Genomic DNA, 14,321 nt, shown 5'->3' with positions numbered 1-14,321 from the left:
ATATTTCATAAAAAGTGTGAACCTTTGTATTTCAGGCAACACATGTACAAATAACACTGCATGCTTGGTTGCACAACAACTGATTTAGCAGTTAGCACAAATTCAACAGCCTACAGACACTGCCTGAAATAATATCAACTTCCTGAAGCTATCAGATGTAAAAACTCATTTTTATCATAACTGTGTACCCATTAGTAGTGGTAAGAAAGTGTTTATCGCTGCCTTTTCATGATGTATCAGGAATTAATATCTTGTTAAGGGGGTACTACACCCCTGCCCAATTTTGTGCCTATTTTTGCATTTTTCTCAAAAATTATAGCGCATTGATGACAAGTAAGATATGTATATTATAGGGCAAGGACTACAACTACTGCACTGAAAATTCAGCAACTCAAGGCAAGTAGTTATTGATTTATTGATCAAATATTGGTTTTCCTCATTTTTGACTGTAACTCCACAACTGTTGTGCTGAAATAAAATTTCCAGTGCAATAGTTGTAGTCCTTGCCCCTATAATATACATATCTTACTTATCACCGATGCGCTATAATTTTTGAGAAAAATGCAAAAATAGGCACAAAATTGGGCATGGGTGTAGTACCCCCTTAACTTTACGTAGGTTATGATGTTTGAGACAAGCAAATTTATAGGGCCAAACAATCTACATGTAAAACAGGCCTCTACATGTTTGATGACAGACTTCATATTTGGACTACACAATCCATTACCATTACATTTATGAATAATTAAATGTCTTCTGAGCCTATCAATAATATATTGCTTATAATACACTTCACTTGAGAACCTGCAGGTAATTAAATCATTCATAACACATGCTGGAATGGACTATTCCATTTAAAATCCACACTACCCTTGTGGAACATTTTGGAAATATCTTCCACAGGGGGAGTATGAATTTCAAATGTAATTGGTCAGGGTTGAAATCCATACTCCCCATGTATTATAGCTTTACCTATATCTTCCACAACTGGAGTGCATGGAAGCTAATCAATTGTCTATTCTATTAAAAATTGATACGCCCTCTGTGGCAGACTTAAACAAAATCTTCCACAGGGGTAGTGTGGATTTTAAATGGAAGAGCCTAATACAACCCACAAATTATACATAGTTGACTATAGAATTAGAACATACATTGTGCTAACCCAAATACACATAAATAGAACTGTCTGAAGGCATGTGCTTCTATGGGAGCTAAAGTTAAAGTGCATGTCTATTTTCCCTTGGCGTTTTGCCAGACTCCCCTGAATTCTCGCGATTCACAATGCGATGCACAGCCAGTGGTTGCTCTTGCCAGTCCAATTTTTGACCTCCAGGGTCGACATCGCTGTTCTAGCCACCGTTGGATTTTCAAGTGAGTGTGACAATAATAATAGAGAGTTTGCAAAATGCAGTTCAAAAGCACCAACTTCAATATCTATTATAGAGGATATGGGGTTGGGGACAAGCATATTTTGTTCTTGTCTTTTTTTTTGGACTTTTTTTGCATGTGCAAAATTTCAATTTCAGATTATTTTAGCCCCAAATGACTGAGATGTGTTTTGCTATTTGATGGACATTTCACACACAAAATGGGTGTTTTTTTGTGTTAAAAAGAAAGACGCACAGGCAAAATTGCCCTTTTTTTAGAGGCAGATGTCCCCTCATGGAAAAATGGGGGGGGGGGGGGAAGTGTCTCCCCTGCTTATGGTTCCTGTGTTGTATTCGTATCACACAGGCTTTGTAAGTCAACATTTTCCCATGATCCTCATTTCGTATGTTGGACTCTCCTCAGCAACCTCTTGGAGGCGCATCCTATTAATCGACTGAATTAAATTGCTGGGAGCCCTCATCACTCATCCTGTTTTACTGTACAGCAGAAAAATTTGGTGAGGTTTTTATTTGGGCACTTTTTTGACCATTAAAGCTTTAAGGATACGATACATGATTTACCGACAAGTGACTCATTTCGAATGCGATCATGAATTTTGAAGAAAAAAAGTTTCCACAGGCTTCGTTGGGATTCGGACCAGCGATTCGGAACTTCCTTTGATTACGCATCTAGCGCTTTACCACTCGTCCACGGTGGCAGTTGAGTGGAGGAGTGTAATGATAAATGATAAATCTCATAATGCCATCTTTAGCCTTTTGTTTACTAAAAAAGACGCGCTTTTGTAAAGATAGATTAGCCGTTTTATGCATAAAGAGCACGAACGTTTGGGAAATGTTTCAAACAAATAAAAAAGACACTGATGTGATGATGAAATTGCGTAAGTCGGGAAATATCTCCGTCGCAATGTTTTGTTTTGGTTTTAGGAATGTGACCTTAAATTTACGACTTCATGACATTATCATTCGAAATCAACAAAAGATATTTAAACAGTATATGGCCCCATTCTTTCTCTAGAATGTTTTGTACATGTATGTGAAATAGCTTCAACAATGGTTCGCTGCATAATGGTAAAAACAGACTTGACCTAAAAAAGGGCAAGAGGTACCATATTTACCGATTCAGGCTAAATTTAAAATTGATATAAAACGTTTGTTTTTGATCGATTACAAAAATTAATTTTGTCATATAAAGAAATTGTGTCTGGCGTGAATTACACTACAGTTTTTTATTCTTAGGGCTCTTTAACTTCTTCAAATAATTTTTTAAATGATAGAGTGAATCCCCTGACCCTCTATAATTACGCACAAAAGATCGAGTCCCCTTAAATGTGCAGCTGTTTGGGAACTGTGAATAAAGAAACCACAAAACTATTCAGAAAAAACTAATACTGCAAAAATATACATCAATACTGTACCTTCCAAGCACTATATTGCAAGTACCCGGGTAGGGGGTACTTAAGTTTGGTTTGTGCATGGATGTGTCGCTGAAATTTTGAGAGTTGACCCATCTATATACCAATTTATCAAGAAATTAAATTAAAGAAGTTAAATTTCTCTGCTAAATTTAATGCAACTTGCCAAAAGTATCGGCGAATTAAAAAAAAATCCATATGCCGAAATTGGCCTAGAAAAAGGAGTCCGAAAATGCGTCCCATGTTTGCAGTACATGTACATATTCGTATGGGCATTTGTACTGAGTGTCCCCGATGGGGCCAATAACCATTTAGTAATAAATAATAAGGAGTAATAAATAAGAGAGTAAGCACAAATACAGCATTTTCAAAAATAGAAATTGAATACTTACATTTTTTTTGCGACTTATGACCATATCGTAGGCAAGGTTTGCTCGATACTCAGTGTATACCTGCAGATGACAAAAAGTTGGTTTAGTGAGAGAAGTAATTATCTGAGGGAGGGTCACCTGGAGTGCGGGGAGAAATGTTGCTTTTTGATACTATTTCCATTTCTGTCACAATGATTTTGATACCCTATTCCATTGGATACTACTGGCCTCTAAGAACTATTTTGATTGTTTACAAACATGGGTATATCATGTATTGAGCCAATCAGAGATATGGTAAGAATAGTCAGGAGGTATTAAAGGTCATGAATTAAAAAAATTGAAACTTGTCGTCTGCAGTTGACACCTGTGTGGCAGAGTTAAGATTAATATAATTACTGTATTGTTCCTTATAAACCCCTTAGTGGAGCATTTGTTAGAGCCAAACATAAGCTTACCATAACACTTTTGCAGTGATTTATCGGTAGGATATATTGAACATTATCACTCCCAAGTTGCATTTATAAGTATATTTCATGCAAAAATAGTTCTTTAAATGAAAATTCTGCAGTATTTTGGCAATTAACTGGATGGAAGTCGAGTTTTTGTCCATACAATTTCCAGATAACGGACATGCAGCAAATGAAAGTTTAAGCTTACTCACTTGATATGGCATGGGAACTTCTGCAATTCAGTCACCTTTTTATTGATGGGGGCATTTATTAGAGCGGGACATTTATTATAAACTACACAGTTGGCTTACCTCCTCAGTGACTGAATTGAATTTGGTAATGAAGCAATGTTTCACCCAGTCAACTAGTACTTCAGCACATAAGACTAATACTACATCAGGCACCAACTCCCAAAAATGATCTGAAATTAAAACAAATAAATACATAAGAAACTAGCATGGAGACTTAGGTCTATATAATACCTGAACAAGCCCATTTATTGAGAAGTTCCGTATTGGGGGGTGTATAGGGCTGTTTTTTAGATCACCAGTTCAGCATCATCCAGTTCTTTTAGGCTAAAAAAAGAAATTGTTATGTCTCAAAGCCCACATGTGCGTTTGTTTTCATTTTTTATTTTACAAAACTGGAGAAAATGAAACGGGCCTATATTGTATAGTGCAAAAGAAATATCCATAACAATTTACAACAGTACAATATATTTACATACTATTGATACTGCAGCAATATCTATGATAAATTCCCCTTCAACAAAACTAATGAGCCATAAAGGAAGACTTCAAATATACACTAATATTTTTCATTTCTTTTGGTAATATGTCTGGGAATTCTTTGAAGCATGAATCTTACGCGTGTACCTTATTTGTCAATTCAGCTCACTGTCATAATGGGCTATTCCTGTTGATATTCACACACCCCTATGAAAGACACGACTTTAATCTTCCACACAGGGAGTGTGAATTTCAAATGGAGCCACCCATTCAGTGTTGTCTGCTCCAAAATGGGTTATTCCAGTTGAAATCCATACACCCCCTATGGAAGACATGACCTTTATCTCCAATATAGGGCGTGTGAATTTCAAACAGAGCCACCCATTCAGCGTCGTCTGCTCCAAAATGGGCTATTCCAGTTGAAATCCATACACCCGCTGTGGAAGATATGACCTTAATCTCCCGCACAGGGAGTGTGAATTTTAAATGGGGTTTATCCAAATGGGTGACTCCCATTTGAAATTTACACCCCCTGTGTGGAGGATTAAGAGCCTGTCTTCCATAGGGTGTATGGATTTCAACTGGAATAGCCCAATACTATGGCATATAGTGCAATTTTCTATACCACATTTAAGCTCTGTACTATATATTTGAGACAACTGTCACCAAAACAAAAAATATTGGTGATTTAACGTGTGCTTCATCTAACAATGACCTAGTTAACATCACACGTCAACAATTATTTTGCTGCCATTAGGATATTTCAGAATCATTTACGCTTCATCAAGTCCTCAACTGATGTGCTGCAACTGATGTGCAGGTACTCTCAGCGACTTAAGACTGTGATTACCCCCAGCAGCTCCCCATTTTATACCTGGGTGGAGTGAAGCAATTGGGAATTAAGCTATTTTGCTCAAGGACACAACACACTGGCCATGGTGGGGTTCGAACCCACAACCTTCCGATTATGAAGCTCGCGCCCTACCCATTAGGCCACTGTGTTTCCCGAGTAGCACTCCTGGAGCACTGCTTGTTGAGTTGCATGATATGACAGCTATTCAGTAAGTCAAAATAGTCTATATTATCACATTGTAGGTTAATAAATGCGTATCACTTATTGGGAGTGAAATTGTACAAAATAATGCATGCATACTGAGATGTTGACACATCTAATAATGCACATACACCACAGGGTGAGTGTATCTCTAGGCCAATTTTGGTATATGGATAAATAGGCCAATTTTGCCTAACCGAGCCCAATTTTGCCCAACTGAAGCCAAAATTTATTTTAAAAATTTGCCAAAAAATTTGAGAAATTAAATTTGGCTGGAATTTCTTGGAAAATAGGTTTATGTATTGTTTCCACATTCAAATTCTCAGTGGCAAATCCCTACCCAAACTTGAGTACCTCCCTAGCCTTTATTAATACATCAAAACAAGGTTTGCCTACACATTCAGGGTTTTGTTGCAACTGGATAGAAATGTCCAAAGATACCTCATTTACAGAACTGAGTGTGATGACAAAACTAAATGACTGCATTGCAGAACTGAATTTAATGACAAGACTGCATGCATCAATGATTATCACTCATCTGCAAGGAGACAATGAGTCACCTGCCCTAGCTCAGCAAAAATAATTTCAAATAGCAAAATTCATTAACCTCTATTCCACAGTGATGGCTCAAAATTTGACCTCAAGCTATGGTGTATGAGTTTTTGCACCCTACATATATTCAAAGTTCATTATTTAAATGCACAAATATATTGAGGTTACAGACAGATAAATATACTGAGATGAGTTACTTGGAATACAAGTTAAGGCCTGTACACGTAGTGTTGCTGAAAATCTTTAGCATCCAGGACGTGGCAAATCAGCTGCAAGGCTGCGATAAATGATCTGCCAATACATGTAGTCTCGATTTTTGATGAGTCTCAAAAAGCACCCAAAACCTAATATTTGGGTGGTTTTATTAATTAAACCCAGCAAAAATTATTAACAGTGAGTAATGGACAGAAGAAACAACAATGAATAGTCTTCCATATAGGCCTACTTAAGTGCCCAAATTAAACAATTAGTCACAAAATGCTCTGTAAATTGATTGGGTGACCATTTAAGTTGAGCACTTGCTCTGTATGGTTTGCCCACTATGCTTATATGCATTTAAATCATTTAATTATATTATGTATCATGTATCTCTGCAGAGTAAAATAAACTGAAACTTGAAAATATGGCTTTAAGGGAAAATGGATCAATGGCCTGACACTAGCAAAGTAAGTAGCTAAATTTTAGGCAAGTCACAGCAGCATTTTCTCAGCCTCATCAAGCAATCTTCAAGAAATCCAGTTTGATGGTTTTAAGGTGTTGGTATTACTAATTAGGGTCAGTATATAAAATAATTTGCATATGTTTGCCACAACAGGTGTGTAAAAATATGTCATGTACAATCTAAATTATGAAGGGCAATTCTTACTGTATTGATTTTTACGTATACCAAGATCACTGGCACTGAATACACCCCGGCACTATCAGTAATATCAAACAGAAATTGAACGACATTAACTTGTAAAAAACAATTTGGTTTGATGCACTACTTCTGGATTTGTTTGCTTTTTTTTTTATCAAGGAGGCCAAAAAATACAGATGCACATATGCCTGGCTATTTGTTTCTTCCAATTAATTAAAACAAAATGGTGATTTTCGTTTTTACTACCACACATGTTACCAAGCAACAATATATTTGATAGAGGGCAGTATTTACCTTCAAGTCATATGGTCATGGGGAGTGATGGAAGTACATGTACTGAGAGATGCTTGGCATAAGAATCATAAATTATTGGAATTTTTTTTTCTTCTATGAGGATTTTTAGTGGGGATGTCCCCCCCCCCCCCCCCATGGCAAAATTTAAGGGAATGTCTCCCTCGTTTATAGGACTTGTGTTGTATTCGCATCACACAGGCTTTGTATGTCGACATTTTCCCATGATCCTCTTTATGTATTTTGGCCTCTCCTCGGCAACCTCTTGGAGGCGCATCCTATTATGAATTGCCTGAATTAAATTGCTGGGGGGCGGGGGGACTCACCACTCATCCTGGTTTTTTTCTCCAAGAATTACAATTTTGCTTTCTTGAAAGTTGAATTCCTGGTATGGTATTCCTGGTATACCATGCTTGGAATTTATGGTAATGGAAGTAAATGTTATTACTACTATCCCAGATAATAAATATAATTAATATTATTATTATTAAACACAAAATGTTTGGTTTTCGTCAAAACATTTTAACAACATTTAAATGCCAGGTTATTACAAAGGTCATGAAAATGTTTTAAAATTGTTTTATATGAAAAAAAATACTATAACAACATTTGAAAATGTGGTCAAAATGTTATTTTAAAATACTTTTGGCAAATATTTTGTCAACACTCAAAATAACATAATATGTTCAAAATGTATTGCAGCAGGTGTCAAGTGTTTTTGAAATGTTACACCCTTCATAAATGTTTTCTGTAAAAATGTTTTTGTTTGCTGAGATTATCCTTTTTCAAAGTAAATCTAAACAGCTTTACACACTTACCTAAATTCCATGAGAACTGTGCCATGTTCCTCAGCAAAACAAAGAATAATAGTACTACATTATGGTATCTTTCTCGTACATCTGGAAAAAAAAAAAAAATATGACCTGTTTATTTGCCTTTTAAGATGCAGGGTTGCAAAAATAATTCAGCCCAAATTAAGGGGTCAAATAAACAAAAAGTCACCCAATTTTTTCTCAATTATTGATTTCTATGAGATGGTAAACTTGCGGAAATCTGAAAAGCAAATGTTAAAAAGTCACCCATGTTTTTTTCTTTACTATTGGTTTCTCTGGGACAAAAAATTGTCTATAGATGCAGGGAAAATCTCCAAAAGTTGCCCAATTGGGCTACCAAATCATGGGTTTGGCAACCCTCGCTAGGTTGGGGGCTAGGTGGTTCTTGGCTACAGTGGTTTTAGACCAAGACGTCAATCTACCCTGCATGTAAGCCTTGTTTAGAGTGCCATGTCCTTTTCTGCAGATCCAAATGGCTTCTTTGAGCCACCTGGTAGTCTTATCAGCTTCACCATCAGGGACATGACACTCTAAAACAAGGCGAGAGGGCCTACGTACTCAACAACATCTTTGAACAACTCATCACACCCTCTATGACAGTTCCTGTTGCCTATAAAAGGAAACAGTCAGATGTAATAGGTTGCAAGTCTTATGAAACCACTAGTGTAGTGGTGAAACGTTACTAAAATTTTAGTTAAACATCTTCATTTTTCTCAGGAATTGTTCAAAAACTACAAATCCACAGACGGATAGATCAGTGCAGCAATTATGCAAATTAAGTACTAATTAATAAGTATATTTAGCGCAGATTCTACTTACCGCTACAAGACATTTGATATAGATTATACTTGTCAAACTTCTTGAATACACTTCCTTTTAGCTCCACAAACTGTATAAAGAATGGGAAAAACAGCAAACAAAAATTATTTTTACCACAAGCCGCTACAACTTATTGTAATGTATTCGCTGTTTTTTTATGGGTGAATATTAGGGTGAATAATTCCAATGGTATGAGCTATGAAATTGCAATGAGTCTGTCTAGTGCATGTAGGGCAATTTTTGATCCACATATTTGCACATGTCCTAGGTCTTAGCTGTGATATGTCTCCAGGGCTGTACAAAGGGGGTTACAACCCCCCCAAAAATGTCCTGAAAAAAAATCCACACTTTAGGGTAAAAATGCCCAAGAATTTCCAAATTAGAAAGCAATTAACAAAGGTACCACCTTTTAACTGTTTAAAATTTTCATTTTTAGGTGGTGACGTCCACTTTTTGCATGCAAGCAATTTTTTTGGGTGGGGGAGGGCCACATTTGGGAAATTCTGCACCTCCTGCAAAAAAATCCAGTATATGGGCCTGTATGTCTCTCTGTTCCATCAAGCCTGAATTGTCATCTACCCAGACATCCTACACAGTTCTTGGCAGTCCCAGACAACTCATCTTTTTGAACAAAACAGTTGTGAGAATAATTTACTCAAATCCATACAGCTTATTTGATGTGTTATGCAACAACTATTTAATTACAATGCAGCTTGTGTAGGAATCATTATACACATAGAACCACACTGAAACCTTCATACAAGTTTTCAATAAAATGCAAATCTAAAGCTGAACTTATAACTTTGATTGCTTGGCAATAGCAATGTATCACTCTTGAAAACCCTGATGCTCCTGAAACAGTAATACTTAAAGCGGCTTTTCTGCATAAGTGATCAAGTATAAATTCAGCAATATTCAGTTGGGAGTGTCCTCAAACGGTCATGTGTAATCGCAAAATTTGCCCCAAATATGATGGCATCCATTGGTTTAGGGTGTAAAATTAGGTCAACTTAAGGGTTGGGGTATGAGCGTTTGGACAGTATTTATTTTGGGACATTAGAGCACATCAGACATATCGAATTGCATTCTGAATACGAAGAATGTCATTCTGATATCAAATAATTTTGATTTTTGAAAATCGCAATTTAATACACATTTTATGGCAAATCATTAAAATTGATATTTTTGATATTTAACAGTACTTGAAGTAAACTTTATAAATCTGATGATTTATACTTAAAGTGTATGTAGGTGGGATGAAAAGCCGACGATCAATTGAAAATTTTGACCTTTCGTATTGAAGATATGGATTTTTTCCCCAAAACACCAAAAAAAATTAGGTCTTTTTGGGAAAAAATGCATATCTTCAATATGAAAGGTCAAAATTTTCAATTGACCGTCGGCTTTTCCTCCCTGCTACATACACTTTAAGAATATATCATTAGATTTATATAATTTATTTCGAGGACTGTTATATCAAAAATTTGAAAAATATCAAATTTGTCATAAAATTTGTATTATATTGTGATTTTCAAAAATGAAAATTATTTGATATCAGAAAGACATGCTTCAGTATTCAGAATGCAATTCGATACGTCTGAGGTGCTCTCATGTCCTACAAAAATACTGTCGAACGCATATAAACGCTCATTTTAGATCCCTTAAGCATGCAATGACAAGATTCTTGGGGTTCAAAATGGGCTTTGTTTATTGCCATCATCCGCAATGATACTTGACAGAAATATTAAATGCGGCGATCGGGTCCCCCATGTCTGTTGCCACCTGGTCTGAGTGCGATAAAAAGACTTAGGTCAGAAGGCTGGTCCGAGTGTGGTAGAAAGACTTTATATTGTAACAGCAAAATAGCTCCATACATGCAATGTGATAATCGCCATGTACATTGATGTTAGGAGCAAGATTACTCATGTGACATCTTTTGAAAACATTCCACCCCTACCAATGATTAATAAAGTGATTTCAATACTAACTGGATGCATATCAATGTGCTGTCTTTGTATACATGTGCACCTGTTACTACTTACATTGTTAGACATCATAATAGTGAGCAGTGCTTTGCTGTGTGAGTTGAAGGCCACATTCAATGTAGTAGCTTGAAAGAGTACTAAAATTGCATGAAGAACTGTGTCACAGATGAACGAACCGGGTTAAGGAAAATGATGTTAGCTTGATTAACAAAACATAAAGTGCATGATTCAAAATGTACCCTGAATGATTGTCAGAAGTAATACAACTGTGGGGTGAAATTCTTGTAACTACATCCTATGAATAGACAGGCTGTATCAACCCTGTACAGTGTGGCTGCTTTGCCATTGGGTAAAATCATTACCATAAGGCTATGACCACGACCACCTAAAGATGATGGTAGTTAAACTAACCATAAAGGTAGCATATGCTTTTGAATCCATGTACATGTAACTGTGTGACCCACCAGGGGGGTACTCACATTTTTTTGGTAGGGGTGTGCCACCATCAGTTCTAAACTTAAGATCTAGGGAACTGATCGGCAGTACAAACCACATGCACATTAATTCCCTATCAAGTAGTATTGGTTAGCAGATTAATTTTCTAAATTATCTAACTTTTCTCATTTATAATATCTGACACATGAATCCTTGGACCAAGGAATGATCTGACAACACCCATGCATTGAAAATCATAATTCTTGAAGGCAGGTATGCAGTTAATATTGAGCGTGATGCAAGTGATGTACATTATGATAATATCAACACACTTTCCATTTACCATATTGGCTGTAATAAACACCACAGGGGCGTTGCATTATTCCAAAAGGGGAGCGTTTATTAGAAGTGAATTTCCAATTAAAAAAAACTTAAAAATTAGATTCAATTCCCCGATGGTGCTCCAGTAGAAAGGAGGGATTTATGAATATACTAATACTACTACTGAAAACTGCACCCATGAAATCCTGTGGAAGATTACATTTTCGTGGTAAATACAACAAAATTACACCCGTAAGTGCATCATGAAGCAAGAATCTGATGAAATTAGTGAAATTCTAAAATAATTAGGCAATGAAATGGATGGAAATCATAATAGGTTTTGTCCATGCAATACAGCGATCGTCACTGACATGACTGATGCTAGTTTTAAGATTACCCACACAATATGGCATGGATATGTTGGCATTTTTGTCAATTTTTCATGGAGGGGGGTTTACTAAAGGGGAGTGTATATTACAGACAATACGGTACATGATACTACACGGTGTGCATGTGATACCCATGTGATATATTGTCTACATAACACCAGCAAATTTATCCGTTTGTTTGACATTCCGCTTGTTCAACAGCCAATCAACAACCAGGGTTCGATTTACTTTGATAAAATTGCATAGCAATTTTTAACAAAAACATTATTTAGGTGATGTTCTTATAATATTAGCATATGTTTACATTGTAAAAAATTGCTATACAAGCTGAAATTTGTGTAGCAGGTTGTCCAAAATGGGGAGCATTTTGCTCTGTGACACAAGTTAATTCGAACCATGTCAACAACAAAGACCACTACTCAGAGATGTAGACTTGAGTCGTGTGACTTGGACTTGAGTCTGACTCGAGTCACTATTTTTGGGACTTGTGACTTGACTTGCAACTTTTGCAAAATGACTTGACTTACTTGTGACTTAGACAAAATGACTTGGACTTGGACTTGACAAAAATGACTTGTCACCAACGCAAGTCTGAGGTTGGGAAAGGGAAAACATATAGGCCTATTCATATCAGATAATTCATATTTTTTTTCTACAAATATGAAACACAAAACATGGCAAAAACAAATTGAGTTGAATTAACTTGTTCTTGAAACACCAATGTGACCATTGTATACAATTATATTAAGCTTCACTATTATAGTGATTAGTGCATCAGAATTTGTTAGTACTGTACTCCGAAACTCAATTTGATTTCCGCCATATTGAATACCAATCAACAAATCACACCATGACCAACTGGTGAATAGACTTGTAGTGACTTGTGACAAATTGTGACTTACTTGTGACTTGACTTGTGATTTGATGACTTGTGACTTGACTTGACTTGCAACTTTTTCAAAATGACTTGACTTACTTGTGACTTAGACAAAATGACTTGGACTTGGACTTGACTTGCAAAAAATGACTTGTTGACATCTCTGCCATTACTTGTGACTTTCAATCAGTGATGCCAACACCACGCCTTAGGTGCACAATTGGGTTACTTAGTAATCACTTCCCGCTACTCAAATAAAACCATGCTGCTACTTGCCTAAAATTTGGCTACTTTTGCAAGTGTCTGGCTGCAGCATTAACTGACTTATTTTCCGACCAATTTAACCAAATTATATAAAAAAATTTGAGTCTGAAGCTCTACCTTGCAATCAATATTTAATATGGTTTACCATCTTATACAAGTGGAGTGTCGAACAAATGTAGGGCGTCTGACACATGCGTGATGTTGTGATACACAAAAGTTGTATCTGTGTAATTAATAAATGCACTTTGCTTTAACTTGGGTATGGAAGTAATGTCATAGTGCTCTATACTTGGCTGCACCACTAACATGCCAACAAACTACGGCTTGTAAATGTACATGCACAGCGGATTTGGTTAGCATGTTCAATTTGTTACTGTGAGCAGTGAAACATGCACAGGCTACATCATTACCAAACTCAAGATGAAACAAAATATTCTGTCTATGGACATGTTCTCAGGATTTATCCATGATAAATGCAGACCACTTACATTGGTGGATAGCATGACGGTAAACACCGTATTACTGTGAGAGTTGACAGCCACATTCATTGTTGTAGCTTGTAACATGACTAAAATACAATGAAAAACTACACAGTCAGTTCTCTTTGTCAAGGAAAGTTGAATCTATTGTGAATGATAAATGGTATTATTAACCTGAGCTACAATGAAGTAAATGATAACATTATTGTACCAAATACATGTAGCCAGTGAGACAGTGACATTTTGGCCTCACTACTGGATGCTGGCCATCGGAATATTATAAAATAACATCAATCATGTACCACCTTGCTCTTGACACTGTGCATTCAAATTGCCAGAATCCGACTGGTTGAATATATTTTGATGGTCGCATGATCTGTGTTTTTTTGAAAAAAATCCTCCTCAAGGTTATTGAGGACCCCAAGCCAGGCATTTAATTTCTCTTTGTAACTCTTAAAATCTGCAGTTCTTCACATCCCCCATACAAATGCTTCTATAAAATTTTCTAAGTTAATCACCGATGGAAAGGTTGAAGACCCCCTAGCTACACATTTTATTTTTATTTCTCTTTGTAACTCTGCAGTTCTTCACATCCCTCCCCCATATCAATGCTGCAATAACACATTAGTTTGCTGCACTGTTTCATATACAAGGATACAGACGTAACAAATAGCTAAAAATAAGTGCGGCACAATTCCAAGATGCTCCCTCTTTTTCCGCCGAGGCTCTGTTGCCGTCCAGAAGAGAGCATCCAAAATATCTTGCCCAAATGATGAAAATAAGCGATCTGCTACCTGTGTGGGAAAATCAAGAAC

At 36.4% G+C, this 14,321-nt stretch overlaps 1 protein-coding gene across 2 annotated transcripts in view; it reads right to left on the bottom strand.

Moving 5' to 3' along the window:
• LOC140148121 (transmembrane anterior posterior transformation protein 1 homolog) overlaps positions 1–14,321 on the bottom strand; it is a 53,448-nt gene that overhangs the window by 26,182 nt on the left and 12,945 nt on the right. Inside the window, exons 5-10 of one of the 2 annotated variants that reach the window (XM_072169977.1) lie at positions 14,165–14,300; positions 13,516–13,613; positions 8,757–8,826; positions 7,923–8,003; positions 3,932–4,041; positions 3,193–3,252 (exon numbers count right to left, since the gene is read on the bottom strand). In XM_072169977.1, coding sequence (XP_072026078.1) covers positions 3,193–3,252; positions 3,932–4,041; positions 7,923–8,003; positions 8,757–8,826; positions 13,516–13,613; positions 14,165–14,300 — 555 coding nt within the window. Of the gene's footprint in view, positions 1–3,192; positions 3,253–3,931; positions 4,042–7,922; positions 8,004–8,756; positions 8,827–10,798; positions 10,897–13,515; positions 13,614–14,164; positions 14,301–14,321 lie in introns of both variants that reach the window. The other variant, XM_072169976.1, reaches the window with a different exon arrangement.

Source organism: Amphiura filiformis, chromosome 3, assembly GCF_039555335.1.
Source record: "Amphiura filiformis chromosome 3, Afil_fr2py, whole genome shotgun sequence".
NCBI lineage: Eukaryota > Metazoa > Echinodermata > Ophiuroidea > Amphilepidida > Amphiuridae > Amphiura > Amphiura filiformis.
Note: the sequence above shows the minus strand (reverse complement) of the source record. Positions and strands in the feature narration are given on the sequence as shown.